The sequence below is a fragment of the Crassostrea angulata genome, chromosome 4 (genome assembly GCF_025612915.1).
Source record: "Crassostrea angulata isolate pt1a10 chromosome 4, ASM2561291v2, whole genome shotgun sequence".
In the NCBI taxonomy this organism is placed as follows: domain Eukaryota; kingdom Metazoa; phylum Mollusca; class Bivalvia; order Ostreida; family Ostreidae; genus Magallana; species Magallana angulata.
Window position 1 is genome coordinate 42,180,064 of NC_069114.1, and position 19,617 is coordinate 42,199,680.

Here is a 19,617-nt window from a genome sequence, read left to right on the forward strand (position 1 = left end):
TTAAAAAGTCGTGCATCTCTCTTGCGAGTACACAAAACGTTGTAAAATGTTCGCAGTAATGTTCGTGCGTTGCATTTCAGAAATTTAGATCGCATTCGTCGCGTCTGAATAGTATTTTGATTGCCATACTTGATGCAACCACAAAAACGAATGCGAGAGCTCGTGCAACGTATTCGATAGCTCGCGCGAAGCCGAAAAATTCCGATCGCAAAGTGTTGTGAAGTGCTCACGCGCCACTTGTGAAAGGGGTTTAAAAATATAGGAAAACGCCAAAATTTTAACGGTAAAATTTTATGGACTTTTTCTTTACAGTGTACTAGATAATAGTTTATAGCTAAAGACATCATATTTCAAAGTTTAAGGTAGATCTGGTGACTAATTTGGTGACCACCCAGCCTCCATAAGGAGCCGTCATTTCTGTGGAAATTATCTTCAACAGATATACCTGTACTTTGACAAAACCAAGAATATTCTTGTACATATACATGAGGAGTAGTTTTTAGTCAGTTTCCTGTAAGATAATCTGTTTTTGGTTTTTATATCCCCTGTGATGGTATTTGAATTTTTTCTTAGAATCCTGCACGTTGAGTATTAAACAAAGAAATATGATGTGTCACAACATAAGAACATTTTTTTCTGTGTTTTTTGTTTATTGCCAAATCTAATACCACAGTTTTGCCAATCAGGCAATGAGTGGTAACTCATCCTACCAAAGAGTCTGTGTTAGGGACCGAGTCAAAGTCTGAAATAAAAATTAAGATTACAGTGAACTTTCATCTTGTTTAAAATCAGATTTTGTGTATGGGAGTAAAATATTAACTGATGGTGATTACCATTTACAAAACTAGCATCGATTTCAGGCCTACTCTTGATATAATTTGAAGAAATCTCATATATATGTTTACTCAAATACTTTCCCACAAATTTGAATTTTAAAGAATCAATGACAATTTAAAAGCCATATTAAATGTTAACTAGACTCAGCTAAGAGCATTAGATCATTTTATCTATACATACTGATATAGAACACCAGCAGTCCCTAATGTACCAACGTTACCTGTGCAAATTTTGCAGGATTTCCTGCAGTTTTTCTCTCGGAAAATCCGATATAGCGGATTGGTGCACAGGTCCCGGCTGTAGTCCTCGCAGTTAGGAATCTCGTCCTTACAAAGAATAGTCAGCGTGGGGCCTAGGAATGAGAATTTGTTACAGAATATACATTTTTGTATTATTCTTGACTTTCATGGCAATTATTCCAAATCCTGGGGAGCTCAATTTCATGGATGTTGGGGATACCCATTGCATACGAATTAAAAACTCAAGGAGTTAAAAAACAGTCTTTTTTCAAATATGCCAGCAAATACACTGTCAAATTATATCGCAATATATAAACATTTTTTATGATTGAAAACCAGCGAAAATTGGCCACAACGTCATAAAAATGATTCCAAAGTGATTATTCCTTTTTTTGGCAGAAGAGATTAAGATTATTATAGATGGAAGTTCGTAGCCCTCTAGTTTGGATTAAAGATTACTTAGAATGTCCTTTCCTATTATCATGTCTTATCTCGTTTAAAAAAGTGTGAATTGCGTCACTCACGTTGACAGAAGCCGCAGTAGAAGGGGCACCTGACTTTGGCCCAGGGGTAGTAGATGCTGTCCTTGTCACAGATCTTTGTGGACGAGTAAAGCAGACAGTCCACGTCCGGGGCGTCCCGGCATTCTACAGCTATATAACGGACAATTTATCATCTACACCATGAGCAATTGATCATCTACAATGTATGTACACTCAATACATGATTATTAACTATATATTATATATGTTAATCTATCTATCTATCTATCTATCTATCTATCGACACACACACACAATTCGAGAGTGAAGAACTTAGTACATGTACTTTTGATCAGTCAGTACTTCAAAAACCAAAATAACTTTACAACTTTACAGTAACACTGCAGGCCAATGCGTATTAACGACAGTTAAATTTACAAAATTAGTTAAAAAGTGATAATGACCAAAATCAAACCAAATACATTTATATATATTTTGTTATATTTGGTCCATTGGTGAACCCTCAGCTACAATTTGAGATGGAGACAATATATACCATTTACCGATTCAGTGGTGGTTACAGTTACCATAGTAACATCTTCCATCACCTTAGCCACATCTCCATCTGTAAAAGAGAGTATAACTATTGACCGAAACAAGATCGAAAAAATGGAGTACATCCAAGTTGCAAGACTAATTCACAGTGTTGTGCATGCTATTGGAATATCATTTTCATTTAAAAATTTTGGAACCCGCATTTTTTTTTTCGATTTTAAAAACTTTGTATAGGATATAATAATCCACATAATTTTAAAAAATGATTGCGAAAATTGCCCCAAAAAATAAATAAATGAATTATCGCGAGTTAAAAAAAAGCTCAAATATAACGGTAATGGACCACGATTTAAACTTTAAAAGATAATCTGAACCCCATTATATTCGCATTGTGCCAAAGTTGAAAAATTTTATTTATGTGAATAAATTAATTAATTTTAACAATGTATCCGAAGATTCCACGTATAGGTTAAAAAAAAACTTACCTGTGCAGTGCACGAGGAGTGCAATCAATATGGGGAACAGGTGCGCTGCCATTGTAAGGTGAGTATATTTGGCCTTAGTAAGTCAAACAAACATGCAATGTCACACAGTGTCTTATCAACAATTCCAGCTATCTGCCTCCAGAGAAAGTCTGATAAGACGGACAAGGTTCTGTGACCTATCCACTCTGTACTATCGGTTCATAATCCATGCGACTTATCATAAAATTGTAAAATTTATAAATAAGCTTTACCTGAAAAGCTATTGAATTTGAGTTACAGGACTCCAAATATAAAGCAACTAAAGACTACTAACATTTTTTGAAACAAAATATCTTATTATCTTTAAGACAAAATTAGCACAAAATTAATACCAATATATGATTGACATAGTTGGCAAAGGTCCATTGAACAGTTGAACATTATAATGGCATGTTTAAATATATATTCCTAGTATCATTACACATGGGTTGTATATAAGGTATAAATGTATAAATTACATTATCATAGTTTGAGAAACATGTTTATACATAACAATGAAAAAGAAAAGTTTTATTCTCAACTACGCCAGCATTATAAGCATTAAAATGTATAACATTCACTGAGGAATCATTTGTATCAGTGCCCGGGTCAATTTTTTTGGAAGCATAATCGGGATAATTTTCAGAAACATAAAACATATGATTGTATGTAAGTTGGTGGGGATGTAAATTCGTGGGCCAGGGTTACCCACGGATTTAAAGAGCCACGAGCACCCTCCTCCCCCCCCCCCCCCCCCCGAACAATGATGATTCCTTCATTTCGCCTACGTTGACAGTGGGCGAATTTAAGACTTGTGAATTCCAATATCTCAAAAGTTCTCTCTTTAAACTCAGATGTGTCTGGGTGTATTCTAGACGGGGCTCCTTTTTTCTCAATATTCGATAAAATCTAAACGTGTTGAATTGAACTTTTGACTTGGGGTTTGTAATGTATGTCATTTGACATTCCGTGATTACATGTATCTAGAAACCAAAATAATTTCCCAGTCAAAGAATCAAAATTATGTGTGGATTGATATAATTTATATGCAAAATATTCAAGTGAAAATTCAAAAGGTCACTCCATTACTAGTACATGTACATGTTCTATGCTGATTTCATGCCAAGTATAGGTAGCTTACATCGTCATCTCACTGTAGCTATTGTTGATATTCCCATGAAATATGTTTGTAATTGATATCCAACATAATTGAGCAAAAATTTTATTCATTTCTTCGTAGAAAGGATTTATTACGTATTTTTACGTCTTCACCCATTTGAAAATATACATCCCCCGAAAAAAAATTAAAATATAGAGAGTAAAAAAAAAAGTTTTATTTAACAACATATCACATTTATAAATCTGAATGCCGTAAAAACGAAATCAAAACATATTCGTGTGGAATAAGATATACTGGTATCTTATTCCAAAAAGAAAAGAAAAGAAAAATGAGAATGATTTTAAATATTTTAAGTATGTCACAAATAGTTTTTCACAATTTTTGCCAAAAACAATATATACAAAAACAAAATTCAAAAAAAAAAAAAAAAAAAAAAAAAAAAACCACCCCAAAACAAAACGAAAAAAAACCCACCCCAAAACAAAACGAAAACAAAAAAAAAATAATAACAAAACAAAACAAGAGGCCCATGGGACCACATCGCTCACCTGAGCAACAATGGGCGTTCAAAAGATATTGTGCCATATGGTCCATCGGTAGAATAACAAATAAATAATATAAAGTATTCGAATTTTACACTTATTTTTGCATACACGTAATCTTTGACATTGAACCTTCATGAAATACTATTTTTTACCAGAATAAGAAAATCCTACGCAAGATATTAAACTAAACATTTGGTAGGGGTACACTGTTAAGTTATTAACTTCCAATTCCCTATATTTTCGTTCTCTTCCCCCCCCCCCTTTTTTGTAAAGCGATCAAAATATATGAGAGCATATAGGTACAATTTTTTCATCCACAACTTACTAGTTATTGTATTTAAAAAAAATATATATAATAGTTATTGTTTTTTATTTAAAAAATCCTACATGTATAGATGTGAAGAAGAAAATTGTACCTCAACGTGCTCAATTCCTCAAATTAAAAACATTCAAAAATTTTATTTGTCTTTTCCATTATAATTAAATGACTGTTAATTAAATGACGGATAATTTTCCGCTGTTATATTTTCTTAGGAATAGCGATAATTACTTTATTCCCGCAACAGAAATGTGTCAGAACTATGGAAACTGTATTAAAGATGTTGTTTTTATTTACTCGTGTCTAAAAAACTATCAAAATTGATGTTCGCCTAGGTTTGAGTCATATTTTGTTCACATCAGTTTATTACATTCAGCTTAAGATTTTTAACTTGGTATTTCCTATTCAGCATTTAAAATGGAAAAAAGAATGGCCTAAGATTTTCAATTCTTTTATTCACTCAAGACCATTTCACTGGTATTTGGGGTTCAAAATCAGTTTATACCAATGAACACAAACACAGTCAAGGATCACATGTACATGCAGTAGGAGTAATAATGACGAAAAAAAGGTTAAGTTTACAATACAATAAGTTGTTAAAGTTGGTTTCTGGAAGAACATACTTTGAAAATTTTCTTAATAAATATTGACTATATTTTTTCCTTTTTTAATCTTTAGTTTTTAAGATCTGTGTACAAACATAGAATTGTGAGCAAATCTCTGTATCGATCTTGCTTATAATTCGAAGCTTAACACTCAAATATGGTTAGTAAATAGAAATTGTAAACAATTAAGCACAAGAAACATGCACTATAACAAATAAAGAACACAATTTATTTTTTCGAAATGAATCATATATATACATGTATATACCTACATATTTCCGTCAGCGATATCAAACCCTATTTAAACTGAATAAACTCGAGAAAATACCGAGCATCTCAACAAAACCTATTGCATTAATCTACCATTACGCAAAAGATAATGCCGAATTACCGATAGAATGAATTGTATTTCAGTACTTTTTTGATACATCAGGTTTTGCTTAATTTGCGCAGGTAAACAGTTAACTGTTTGATTTACCGAAGTCTCTGTTTGATTTGATACGTAAAAATCACGAAATACAGACGATAGTTCCCAGGTTACAAAGCATAAATAATGAAAACAAAACGAAAATCAGAACAAGCTAACACCAACGTCATGTGTGAAAACTGTCAACGCATTGTAATATTTAGCCTCAATTTACTTCACAAAATCGGCACCAATTAATATATTTAAATTTGCATGTTTCAAAAATTTCCCTTCATACGCGAACTGTTGCATAGCAAGCAAATTCATCATAGTCAGATTGACCCTTTTTCGTATAATGTCAAGGCTGCTTTAAACAAAGAACCTCGTTTTAGAAGTATGGATATACGAGTCTTCAAGTTGGTAAAACGGGTATGCAAACCCGGGCCGTGGCAAAATAAAAGCCGGGGCAGATCGGCAATCGTCAATTCCAAATACGCATTATTTTGCAGTAATATTTACAGCGAATACAAATATACTGGTCCATCAAATATCCTGAAATTTTAATGAGATTGGCAGATTATTACCTGCCAATCTTTTGTTTTGCTCAGGCCAAGTCTTGCCTACCCATTTTACCGTATGCCGAACCCGAAGCTATTAAACTGATTGAAACACGCCTTTCCTTTATTATTATTTTCGTAATAACTCAGATTTGAAACAGAATTAGCAATTAATTTTTGCAATTTGTATTTTCCTTGCCATAAGGATTATTAATGCTAAACTACGTTGAATTGGACTCGGTAGATCTTGAGAAGAAGATTTTTAAAAATGCACCCCCCTTTTTCTACAGTTTCAAGGTTTTCTCCGCTTTGAATACAGATCGGACTTTTATTTCTGCAATTTATATTCGCCCTCCCATAAGGATGCTTTGTGCCAAATTTGGTTGAAATTGGATAAGCGGTTTTAGAGAAGAAGTTTAAAATGTAAAAAGTTTACAGACGGACAGACAGACGGACGGACAGACGGACGATGGACAAAATGTGATCAGAATAGCTCAATTGAGCTTTTAGCTCAGGTGAGCAAAAAACCCTAACCCACCCACACACATGCCAACAGTTTAGTTAAAAATCGATGCAAAATTTAACATTTGCTTTAATTTTTGTTTTTGTTTTTAATTTTAATTTTACATTATATTACATACATGTATAAAGAGCATTTTTTAAATATTTTACATAATTTTGAAATAAAAGTGCATCAAATGTAACCAACTTTTCACTACATAAATTAACTAAGAAATGAACTTGATTGTTTAAGAAACCCATACTGATAGGCGGTAGAATAGTAGTCGTGGTCATATGCCCGAATGGGTTGAAAGCTGAAAAGAAAAAAGAAATGTTCATTCAACTTAATTTCTATATTGTATTTCATTCCAAAAAAGAAATGAACTAATTCAATTTAAACAGTTGTGATTAATGACTGCAAAGTTATTATAATTAATTTACATCAAATAGATTAAGAGAGTATTACATATCTGCGTGTACAAGTATCACTTAGACTGCGTAAACGGTTCCCCCGTACCTTGTGACAAAGACGATATACATGTATAACATATTTGACAGTTTTCTCGCTACGCCACCAATCAAACAATTTTAACACTATTCTCTGAAAATTGTTTAAACACACTAAAAGTAGTGATGTTGCCCTCCCAAAACATGTTTGCTTCACGAAAAATAGTTATATTGTCCTCCCGAAACTGTGATATCACTTCAATTATTCTTCAAATTAATAGAAATAACATATTATTTAGGTGGTATACTAATGAATAATATATAAATTTATCACATGTTTAGCTCAATATGCTGTGGATATCACTAATGTAATTAATTTTTGATATTATATTGTGTGTTCACATGTGTAAAGTTGTAAATTCGAAGCATTTAATGTTTTTAATTTTTTTTCATAAATTGATTAAAATATGTTCGAAAATTAAGCGTTTGTTTGTTGATTTTTAAGGAACCATTTTCGATGCTTAAAGTTTTTGACGTCTTGCAATAAATTCGTTGTGCAGCTCCCAGTTATAATTTTTACAGAAAAGACCGAGGTTTAACAAAAGACGTGTTAAAACTTTTGATAAAAAGAACTCGCATGATTTGCGATGGTATTGATTTTTATCCGACTCGTTGTGCGTTTTCTATCCCCTCGCCGAGGATCGGGAATAGAAAACACACAACTCGTTGGATAAAAAATCATACCATCGCAAATCATGAGGGTACCGATATATGTTATTATGCGGTTAATTATTACTAAGTAAACGGTTTTGATTTAGAACGTATTTATTTATTTTTTCTAACGATATCTTAATGACAGAATGGAAACTATTTTTGATTTTCATGGCATTGATCATAATACAGATACTTGTCACAAACACGGCCATACATGTACGTTTATCTACACTTTCTCGATTGTTCATGCCCACGTTGCAGTTAAATACACTCTCGCCAAAAATGCCAACTGACGGCACTCTTTATCTTCTCTTTAGATCGTAACTGTGTAACGATTTTTAGACTTCATTTACTACTTTTAGACGAAGAGCTCGCTATAAAGATAGGGAAAAGTTCAGATTTCAGAGCTGAAATATTTGGTTTATTTCTTTACTAGATTATAGTTTACGGCCAAAAATAACCTGTTTTTTAAATTCAAGGCAGATCTAATGGTTAATTTGTTGACCATCCAGCCTCCTTTAATTATTTACGAATCATGTAACGATTCAAAATATTTCATCTGCATTTTCCCCCCACATTATCAAAATTAAATGTGTTCTTGATCCTTTATCATAAACACCCAAACAACCTACTATTGCTTGAATTGAGAGTACATACAGGTAAATATTAACGTTGTGAATTTAAATTATACGTTTATTATTAAGAGACTAAAGATTTCATCTGAATCCCCCCCCCCCCCCCCCATTATTAAATGTGTTCTTGATTTTATATAAAAATAACCTCAAATGTGTACGACTGCATGATTTGAGAGTATACATACAGGTAAATATTATTATTATACTTTCATGTTAGATACTGAAATCTGATTGGTTTAGGCGCAGTTGATAATCCGTTTTATTACCCTCAGCGTTAGCAACACACTTAGCAACGGGTAACACAACGCATCGTTACATGCGCGTAAATTATGCGCGCACGGTTCGCCGTGAAATTCACGTCATTTCTATATAAAAGCAGTAAAAAAAATCTCTAAAGTTAAGACATTCAGTATAATAAAATAAATAGTGCCTGTTTGGGAGGATAACAGTTGAAATTGACACCCCTCGAAAACCATTGTCAACCGACGCGAATGGGAGTTTGACAATGGTTTTCTCGGGGTGTCAATTTCAATTGTACCCTCCCAAACAGCACTATTTATATAATGTTATACAATTGAAGCATACATATATTATTCAGAGGCTATATATTTCAACAGAGTAGTTATTATAACGCTTATATATATATATATATATATATATATATATATATATATATATATATATATATATATATATATATATATATATATATATATATATATATATATATATATATATATTTATATATATATACCAGTTAAACTAAGTTCATAAGACCCCCTTTTATCTTTTACTACGGTGTTTACGGTTGGGGGAACCTTCCAAGAAAATCGGTCGTCACTTGAGCCTCCATCTAAATAAACTAAAAAACGGCTTCAAATCACATACCATAAATTACTTCCTTACAAAATAATTAATAAATGAAAAAAAAATGATTTTTTTTAAATATTTGCATAATCCTTAAAAAGTTCCAAATCATTTCTGTACTTTTTTTTGCAAACATTAATTGAAAGTCAGTCCAAAGTTTCTTGGATCAATTTAAGTTCAGTTTTTTATCTCTACGTAAATATCGTTCATACAGATCGGTTTATAACATTCATATGTATATTTTTGGCTGAAAACTATGGTGTTATTTCAGCAAATGACTAATTACTTACTGAAGTAAGAGTTTAGTTAGCTTATCGATTTCAACAACCTAAAATCCAAAATGTTTAAATTTTGAGTCGAGTTGACATTTACTTACATACAAACGATATTAAGACCAGTAAAGACGCCCTCCCGTCAACCATGTTTAACAATTTGTACCTGATAATCAGAAATGTACACTACCGATTAGGTGAATGCTTATCTGCAGGATACAACTACGTAATGACTTGTTTTGTCGAAGAATTAAAACAGTTAATAGTGTAAGTTCATGTAGAAATAAAAACAATTGAACTTCGGTGCGGATTTAAAAGGTTACAAGGAATTTGAGATGAACAGACAATGTATATCTTATCAAAGCGATAATCATGTTTTCTGGATCCCTTGTACGTATGATTTTTCCGAAGAGATTTCATTGTATTTGTATTACTTACTGAAGTAAGAGTTTAGTTAGCTGATCGATTTCAACTACCTAAAATCCAAACTTTTTTAATTTTGAGTCGAGTTGACATTTACTTACATACAAACGATATTAAGACCAGTAAAAAACATATACATTTTACACTAAATATCACTCCTTTGATATCAAGTCGTCATATGAATATGTTTACTTAACAAAACTAAGTGTTCACTCTTTTAATTAAAAAGTGATTTTAAAAATCATAATGCTATGGAAATTTTGATATTTTGTAAGCTATGTTTCTCAAAAATAAAAGACAGACCATTTATATTTGAGAATCCTATATACCAACATTCCAACGCCTCTCGCTCTCTCCACAATGGTCAGTGTTCTATATATATAAGACTCTTGAAGATTGTGCCTACCATAGGATATACTGAGTTTTTATTTAATTGTTCATTTCGTCCTCGACATTGTACTAATATTTCACAATTGTAAAAAAACAAATATCTAAGGTAATCATACTCTGCTATAAGCGGCCAGTCGCGTGGTCTGGGCCAAATTCAACCAAACGAGAAGTGATATCCATAAGAGAATGTTGTCTCGTTTCATAATCTGTCAAGATAAATACATCGTTTAAACCACTCGATAGAAAAGTTGAATAAGCCATCTCAACGGCAAGAAAAACGAATGTTTTCGACGGTTAAAAGTGGTAATAAGGGAATAAGGAATCACACTTGAGTATTATGAGGTGATCAAATACGGTCGGTATGATTAAATCCAATAAAGCCTGAAAGGCTTCATGATAGATTTGATCAGCCCAATAGTATTTGATGACCTCATAATATTCAAAGAATGATTCCTCATTTCTTATATTAATATATTTTCCAGCAATTCTACGATTGAATATTAAAATTGTCATCAGTGAACTGTATTAATCTATACATTACAAAATCGATTCGTAGTGTCCTCACAAAGGCATAGGAAAATGTGTATATTACATCTTACTTGTAATCTTTCGGCACTTTATGTTTTATCTTAAAAAAAACTAATAAAGGTGTGTCATGTCAATAAGCGTTTTCATTATAGTCTTATGAGGCACTTAGCTGATTTTCACACAACATACGATACACACAGGCGTCATAATTTATGAATCAAATCTTGGTGTATCGTTAATATAAATATGGTACATAAAGCTAAAATTCACAGAAACTATGATTTTTTTCCCCAGAATGTTACAAGTTTTCTAAAGTATGTCAACTTCAACGAACTTGTGAATATACCCGTACCCCTTTTCAAACGAAAAAGTAGGAAAAGTGACTAAAACATGATTTATTTATAGACATGTCGATTACATTTTTCTGCATGCTTTAAAACGAAATTAAAACATATTCAGTTAATATGAGATCTTTATAAGTATCTGAACTTGTATGGAACTTGTATGGAAAAAGAATCTTTTTAATCCACACTAAGTCAGTCCCGAGAAGTTTCTGATCATCCAGCCATGACGTAGTCATCAATACCTGGAATAGAAAGTATAATCTAAGTATCTCTTATTTACAAACTAAAAGCTGTCTCGCAAGCTGAATTGACCATTACTGTTGTATCATCAACGGAATTAAAAGCAGAACCAAACACATATTTATTTACCGGTGTTGTATAGCAGTTTTTCCCCCATAGTAGCTTTTCCCCCCGGAAAACCTACTATATAGTAACCTTTCCCCCGGGGGGAAAAGCTACTATATAGTAGCTTTTCCCCCATAGTAGGGTTTCTCCCGCACGTTTTTGGTTCAGATTTTATAAAAAATATTTATGGAAATCCAGTAAGGATTAAAATCAATGTTTCTACACTCCCATGTTGCATACATGTATATCTGCATTCATCTGTACAGGTTAAGTTTCGTTTTGCCGATTTATTATCTTTATAGACGATGCTGAAAGTTGAACATGTGTGTAATGGAATTACACATAGAACTTAATTTAAGTAATTTATTGAAAAAAGTTTTACAAGTTAAACACTTATATTCATAATTCTGTGTTCTGAAATTGTATTAAACGAGAATGTTTTAAGAATTTCTTGATAAATCTATCAGACTGTTTGTCTGTTTGTGAAAATTTCATCCAGGCTAAACCTCTGTTTTAGAGAAATTTTGTTTCCGCTGTTTCAGAGCCCGATTTTTAAAATCCTATTATAATATTTATAGTGCATATTCTTTAGGGTCCAATGTCTCATAAACTAGAGAAGACCATATCACCATATTTTTATAGTGGCAAAGGTTTACCACTTGAAGATGACTCTGAAAATTTCAGCCCTCATGGTAGGGCCCTTAATGTTTCAGGGCCCGATGTTTAAAACCCGATTATAATGATTGAATAGTGTTCTATGAGTGGTGACCCGAATCTCAAATTCTAGAGATGACCAATTAACCATGTTTTCACAGTGATAGTGGTATACCACTAGTAGATGACACCGAAAATTTAAGCCCCCATGCAGGGTAGGAGCCTTTGTTGTTTTTGAGCCCGATGTTTGAAATCCAATTATAAAGAATATGTATTTTTAGGGCCCCATATCTCAAAAACTATAAATGACCACATGAACATGTTTTTACGGTCATTTAAAAGTAAAACCATCATTTAAAAATACACAACCACTCATATATTTCTTTATCAAAATGATTGACTATTACTTTAATTCTGCTGGGTTTTTTTTAAATTTACAAACAACATTTTTTAAAAAGGTACGCGGGTAAAATTCATTATTCTTCAAAACATTTAATCAATTCATAAGATGGCTAATGATATAATAGATAATTAGATAAATAAATCAATGAACGTTTATTCATAAAAGGAGAAACCGAAAATCAAAAATAAATAACCAACCTAAGCGCATATACGACTTTTTTACTTGTTAGTTGATTAGAAAAACAAGCTTATATTTAAAAAAAAGTCAGCTCATCACAATATATGTATTGGTAGTTTTTTGAGGTTTTTTTTGTTTTGTATTTTTAATTACCCTTGTTTAATTGTTCGAAGAAATAATATGGTACACAAGTAAATCTTTATTGCAAAAATATGAAACAAATAGTATAAATTTTTAGGTAATGGAATCGTACATCTTGATTTATATGGCATCGTTTTCAAAATAGTATATTTATAAATCACGTTGCAAACTTAAAAGTGGAAAAATTAGCAAATAGTGAGTGACAATATAAACATAAAGTTAGTTCAGGATCCATTTCACATTTTCCAAAGTAACCAGCAAAGATACCGACATTGTTCTGGTTGTGAAGACATTTCATTGTTTTTTAAAATGTTTAAATCGTAATATCTCGCGTTTCGTAAGAAATGTGCTTAAAAATATGAATATGCGTAACTTTAAAACGAAATGGTAAACACTAACTTTACATATGCTTTTAATACATAATATAAATAACCCTTACCCATGATTTAGAACCCCATCAATCAAAGTAAAACTAAAACATTTCAGTTTCTCATCATATCATTGCATCCTGTCTCCCGTTTGATATTGAATAGCAGAAGAAATATATATTTATTTTTACGATCGTCAATTCTAACGGTATTAATTTAAAATTGATAACCTTTTGGACGAAGGGAGTAATACATTTCCACTTTTTATTCCCTTCCTCTACAAAATTAAGTCAAGATTGGTCAGTTAGTTTCCTGGGAGAAGCTTATACATTGATGGTAATACATTGGAAAATTAAATTTCCAAACCAGCATATTTTCACTCAAATGTGTTCTCGCGTGTTCATAACGTCGAAGTCAAAACTGTGGATAAGCAGCGATTAGATGAAAAAGATTCGAGGTATTCCGAAATCCGTGTAAAAGGTGTTCCAAAAAGGGGTGAGAACAGGTGAAATAAACGATGATGACACATGCATGTTATGAAGGCGCATACCTTAGTTCATATTTGGGGTTGAAAAACCATGTATTTTATTCTATGTATTAATAACTGCCATAATTATCCTTTTTTGTGAGAAATTAATATCATATCAGTTATTGCAAATTATTGTCACGAGTGGTCCGCAATAAACATGGCCGGAAAGTAAAAATGGGGGAAAATCCACTATATAGTAGGTTTTCCGTGGGGGTAATCTGGCTATAAAAAGGGGGAAAGCCCACTATATAGTCAGCTTTCCGTGGGGGAAAAACTGCTATATAGCCATTTTTCCGGGGGGGGGGGGGGGGGGAAGAACTGCTATATAGCCATTTTTCCGGGGGGAAAGATGGCTAGGGGGAAAAGGCACTATATAACACCGGTACTAAACAGAATACATGTACATTTCAGAAAATTGAGGTACATTCATATATCGAAATTTTGATGAAGTATTGTTTAAAACTTATTTATTCATGTGCAATGTTTTTTCAAAGTTTGACTTACACTGGAGGACATTTTTCTTTAAGAAGATTAGATATATCTAACATCTAACGTAATGTGATGGCTATTCTTAAAGGTAATATCTACTTTAGATTTTGTTTACGCTAAAGCTAAAGTGTCAACATTCAATTGACATATTTATGCCCTCTTTTAAATAACGTATTGCAGTTTTTCTTTCATTTGTTCTCTTTTCAAGGCACCGTAAAGTCGTCCTAAATCTCTAAAACTATTCCACTGAGCAAAAGTTCCATTTATGCAGTCATTTTATTCAACAGAACTTTCTACAGTTGTCCTCTCTCCAGAGGCGATAGAGTTCGTTGGTACACAGATCAGGCTGGGACTCGACACAGTTTGTCAGTTTATCACTGCAGGGAACGATTCGTGTCGGGGATACAGAAAGCAACATCTTTATCACAATAATTGTTATCAAAGTCATAATTACTGATTGACATCAGCGTACTCACTGCACCATAGCTCTTTATACGATACTATTTGCGTTCTTATTACCATAAATATAATTATTGCCCCTATCAGAATATTTGGGACATTTAAGAGTTGATATGATAACACAATTATAACAAAATGAACAATACAATTTAATGAAAATTACGTTACTGTAGTAAATGCTGAAGTTTTTCTACATTGTTTTAGTTTTATTTAGATCTGATAAGACATTGAATGTGCCAGTGAAGCAATTACCGTTTATAACACCATGTTTATCGAAAAATGTTTACAACGTTGACTACCTGATCAGTGTAAAGGCTGTAAAACCATAAATGTTTGTTTATTCTGTGGTGGATCTGTTCGTATGTCACGTTCTCTACGCCTACGATTTTAATCCAACTTTGAAACATCGAAAACAAAACTCAAAATAAAACTATAAAAGTACATATTTTCTTAAAAAATAAAAGCACATTATTCTTCTTCTCCTCACGCAAATAAATATCTCTAGAGAAATGAGTGACAAAAAAACTGCTGGATCATTTTTCTTACCTCTGTGTTGAATCCAACCTAAGAATGAAAGTACCGATTTTAAATGAAGAATAACTACCTTGGCAATATCCACAATACGCTGGACAATGCTTCTGGGACCACTCATAATATATGCCATTGGTGACGCAAATTCTGGACGCATTGTAAAGTCTGCAGTGTTTTGAATCTTTACACACTGTAAAATGTAACACATACAAATTACACAAGTCTATTGCCACGTATTTATAGTTGGCGTTTTGTTTCAAGAGTTTTAAAACATTTTAGAAAATGTACCTGGAGTGTGGTCGCTTGGTCCTATAGTTGTACTAGCAGTAGATGGAAACGCGACAGCAGTGTCTAAGTACATGTACAAAGAAAAAAATTATAATTTGAGTCAAATCAGCTTATGTTACGGTTAAGTCAATCAATGTAAAGTTAAGTCGGCCTATGTTTCAGTTAAGTCAGTTAATGTTACAGTTAACACATTGTAAACTCCACAGTTGAAATCAACTTTGAAAACTGGAAAAAGTAAAAAAAAAATACACCCAAAAATATCATCATAAAGCATTTAAAAGTTAGCGTTTTACACTCTCGCCAAAATGGATGGCTTGGTTCCAAAATTGTAACAGTTGATGGCAAAGTACAAGTACAAAAATATTGAAATAGGGCGTGATCATTAAAAGTTGATAAACTACATGTTATATTATAATATATATAAATAGAATGAATGCCGTTTTTGATTTCATGTTAAGAATAAGGGGCTACCTCGACAGAGCCCACAGGAACCAGGGCAGCTGCTCCGAGCCCAGGTATAGTACACTCCATTAGGATCACACAGCGCTGCGGCATTGTACAATTCACAATGGGCGCTCGGGTCGTTTTCGCATGATTCTATTCGCATATGAATGAATTTATTTATAATTAAAAAGTATTTTATATATACAATATATATTTAATCTGTATTTTAATTATCACAGTTATACTTATATTTTTTTCGTCTTGCGTTTTCCTAATTATGTATAGTTATTATTATCAAAATCCAAATATAAAAAGGACAAGATACCCAAAGGCCATAGCGATTACATGACTATGATGTAAAAATTGGTTCAGATTAATAAATGTTGAAAATATACATCAAAATAGTTAATTCCATTTTTCGATTTTAATTAAAAGGGTAGCGCCAACCTGGACAGAGCCCACAGTGATCAGGACAGCGGCTCCGAGCCCAGGTATAGTACACTCCATTAGGATCACACAGCGCTGTGGCATTGTACAATTCACAATGGGCGCTCGGGTCGTCTTTGCATGATTCTATTTGCATATGAATGAATTTATTTATAATTAAAAAGTATTTTATAATTACAATATATATATTTAATCTATATTTTAATTATCACAGTTATACTTATATTTTCTTCGTCTTGCGTTTTCCTAATTATGTATAGTTATTAATATCAAAATCCAAATATAAAAAGGACAAGATACCCAAAGGTCATAGCGATTACTTGACTATGATGTAAAAATTGGTTCAGATTAATAAATGTTGAAAATATACATCAAAATAGTTAATTCCATTTTTCGATTTTAATTAAAAGGGTATCACCAACCTGGACAGAGCCCACAGTAATCAGGACAGCGGCTCCGAGCCCAGGCAAAGAACACTCCATTAGGATCACATAGCACAGTGGTGTTGAATAATTCACAATGGGCGCTTGGGTCGTTTTGGCATGATTCTATTTTTAAACGCATTAAGTCATAGTATAGATTAATTGCACACATGAATGATGCATTATATATTATGAACTATTAATTAACATTAATGTTGATGCATTTTCATCATTATAGATATCTTTTCTCTTACATATAATTCTGTGTCGTTACGAATATAAAAAAATAATAAAACAAGAGACACATAGGCCTTGTGTCCTAACCATTTATATATGTTTCTTATATAAATGCAATAAAATATGTTCAAATAATAATACAATTATGTAAACTACTGTGGAATCATTTAATTTCGTGGGGGCCAGTTTTCGTGGATTGTGGGTTTTTTGCTTGTTCGTGGGGATCTAATTTCGTGGATGAGACAGTTTTCAGTTTCAGTTTTTATGATAAAAGTGTCACAAACAGCACTTAATAATCATTTAACACCTAAAAATTAGTCGAGAGGGATGCTTTTGATGTACTTGAATTCGCACTTGCAGCAAAAGATGTTCCAGTACCTGGCCCTGAAGAGAAAGAGTAAACAATTGTTATATTGGACACCAATACTTTGACATAATCCGCAATAAAACGCGAATAGTTGGCGCTTTGGAGTATCTTAACAATCTGACTAAACAATGGCAATGTAACTTTCATTACATTTCATTACATTTTGATGTTAAGTATACATCATGTGTCATAAACAGCACTTAATAATCATTTAACACCTAAAAATTAGTCGAGAGGGATGCTTTTGATGTACCTGAATTCGCACTTGCAGCAAAAGATGTTCCAGTACCTGGCCCTGAAGAGAAAAAGTAAACAATTGTTATATTGGACACCAATACTTTGATATAATCCGCAATAAAACGCGAACAGTTGGCGCTTTGGGGTATCTTGACAATCTGACGAAACAATGGCAAAGTAACTTTCATTACATTTCATTACATTTCATTACATTTTGATGTTTAGTATACATCATGTGTCATAAACAGCACTTAATAATCATTTAACACCTAACAATGAGTCGAGAGGGATGCTTTTGATGTACCTGAATTCTCATTTGCAGCAACAGCAGTTCCACTAGCTTGCACTGAAGAGAAAGAGTAAACAATTGTCATATTGGACACCAATACTTTGACATAATCCGCATTAAAACGCGAACAGTTGGCGCTTTGGGGTATCTTGACAATCTGACGAAACAATGGCAATGTAACTTTCATTACATTTCATTACATTTTGATGTTTAGTATACATCATGTGTCATAAACAGCACTTAATAATCATTTAACGCCTAAAAACTAGTCGAGAGGGATGCTTTTGATGTACCTGAATTCGCACTTGCAGCAAAAGCAGTTCCACTAGCTTGCACTGAAGAGAAAGAGTAAACAATTGTTTTATTGGACACCAATACTTTGACATAATCCGCAATAAAACGCGAATAGTTGGCGCTTTGGGGTATCTTGACAATCTGACGAAACAATGGCAATGTAACTTTCATTACATTTCATTACATTTTGATGTTCGGTATACATCATGTGTCATAAACAGCACTTAATAATCATTTAACACCTAAAAATTAGTCGAGAGAGATGCTTTTGATGTACCTGAATTCGCACTTGCAGCAAAAGATGTTCCAGTACCTGGCCCTGAAGAGAAGGGTAAACAATTGTTATATTGGACACCAATACTTTGACATAATCCTCAATAAAACGCGAACAGTTGGCGCTTTGGGGTATCTTGACAATCTGACGAAACAATGGCAAAGTAACTTTGATTACATTTTGATGTTCAGTATACATCATGTGTCATAAACAGCACTTAATAATCATTTAACACCTAAATATTAGTCGAGAGGGATGCTTTTGATGTACCTGAATTCGCACTTGCAGCAAAAGATTTTCCAGTTCTTGGCCCTGAAGAGAAAGAGTAAACAATTGTTATATTGGACACCAATACTTTGACATAATCCGCGATAAAACGCGAACAGTTGGCGCTTTGGGGTATCTTGACAATCTGAGAAACAATGGCAAAGTAACTTTCATTACATTTTGATGTTTAGTATACATCATGTGTCATAAACAGCAATTGATAATCATTTAACACCTAAAAATTAGTCGAAAGGGTTGCTTTTGATGTACCTGAATTTGCACTTGCAGCAAAAGCAGTTCCAGTACCTGGCCCTGAAGAGAAAGAGTAAACAATTGTTATATTGGACACCAATACTTTGACATAATCCGCGATAAAACGCGAACAGTTGGCGCTTTGGGGTATCTTGACAATCTGACGAAACAATGGCAATGTAACTTTCATTACATTTTGATGTTTAGTATACATCATGTGTCATAAACAGCACTTAATAATCATTTATCTTGCTGCAAAAGCAGTTCCACTAGCTTGCACTGAAGAGAAAGAGTAAACAATTGTTTTATTGGACACCAATACTTTGACATAATCCGCAATAAAACGCGAACAGTTGGCGCTTTGGGGTATCTTGACAATCTGACGAAACAATGGCAAAGTAACTTTCATTACAT

At 32.7% G+C, this 19,617-nt stretch overlaps 1 protein-coding gene, 1 long non-coding RNA gene and 1 pseudogene across 2 annotated transcripts; all 3 read right to left on the minus strand.

Annotated features, from left to right (window-relative positions):
• Positions 1-629: 629 nt before the first annotated feature.
• On the minus strand, positions 630-2,752 carry LOC128181638 (uncharacterized protein ZK673.1-like). Its single transcript, XM_052850111.1, has 5 exons — positions 2,599-2,752; positions 2,115-2,183; positions 1,601-1,729; positions 1,058-1,189; positions 630-742 (listed from the first exon to the last, which is right to left on the minus strand). The coding sequence occupies exons 1-5, from the start codon at positions 2,648-2,650 to the stop codon at positions 702-704; spliced, it is 423 nt and encodes a 140-aa protein (XP_052706071.1). The 5' UTR covers positions 2,651-2,752; the 3' UTR covers positions 630-701.
• A 4,026-nt stretch (positions 2,753-6,778) lies between these two features.
• LOC128179300 (uncharacterized) lies at positions 6,779-9,807 on the minus strand. The gene is made up of 3 exons (XR_008243061.1): positions 9,709-9,807; positions 9,220-9,327; positions 6,779-6,983 (listed from the first exon to the last, which is right to left on the minus strand). It is a non-coding gene; the product is annotated as an uncharacterized LOC128179300 (long non-coding RNA).
• A 1,473-nt stretch (positions 9,808-11,280) lies between these two features.
• The window catches only part of LOC128182434 (uncharacterized), a 28,313-nt pseudogene continuing 19,976 nt past the window's right edge, over positions 11,281-19,617 (minus strand).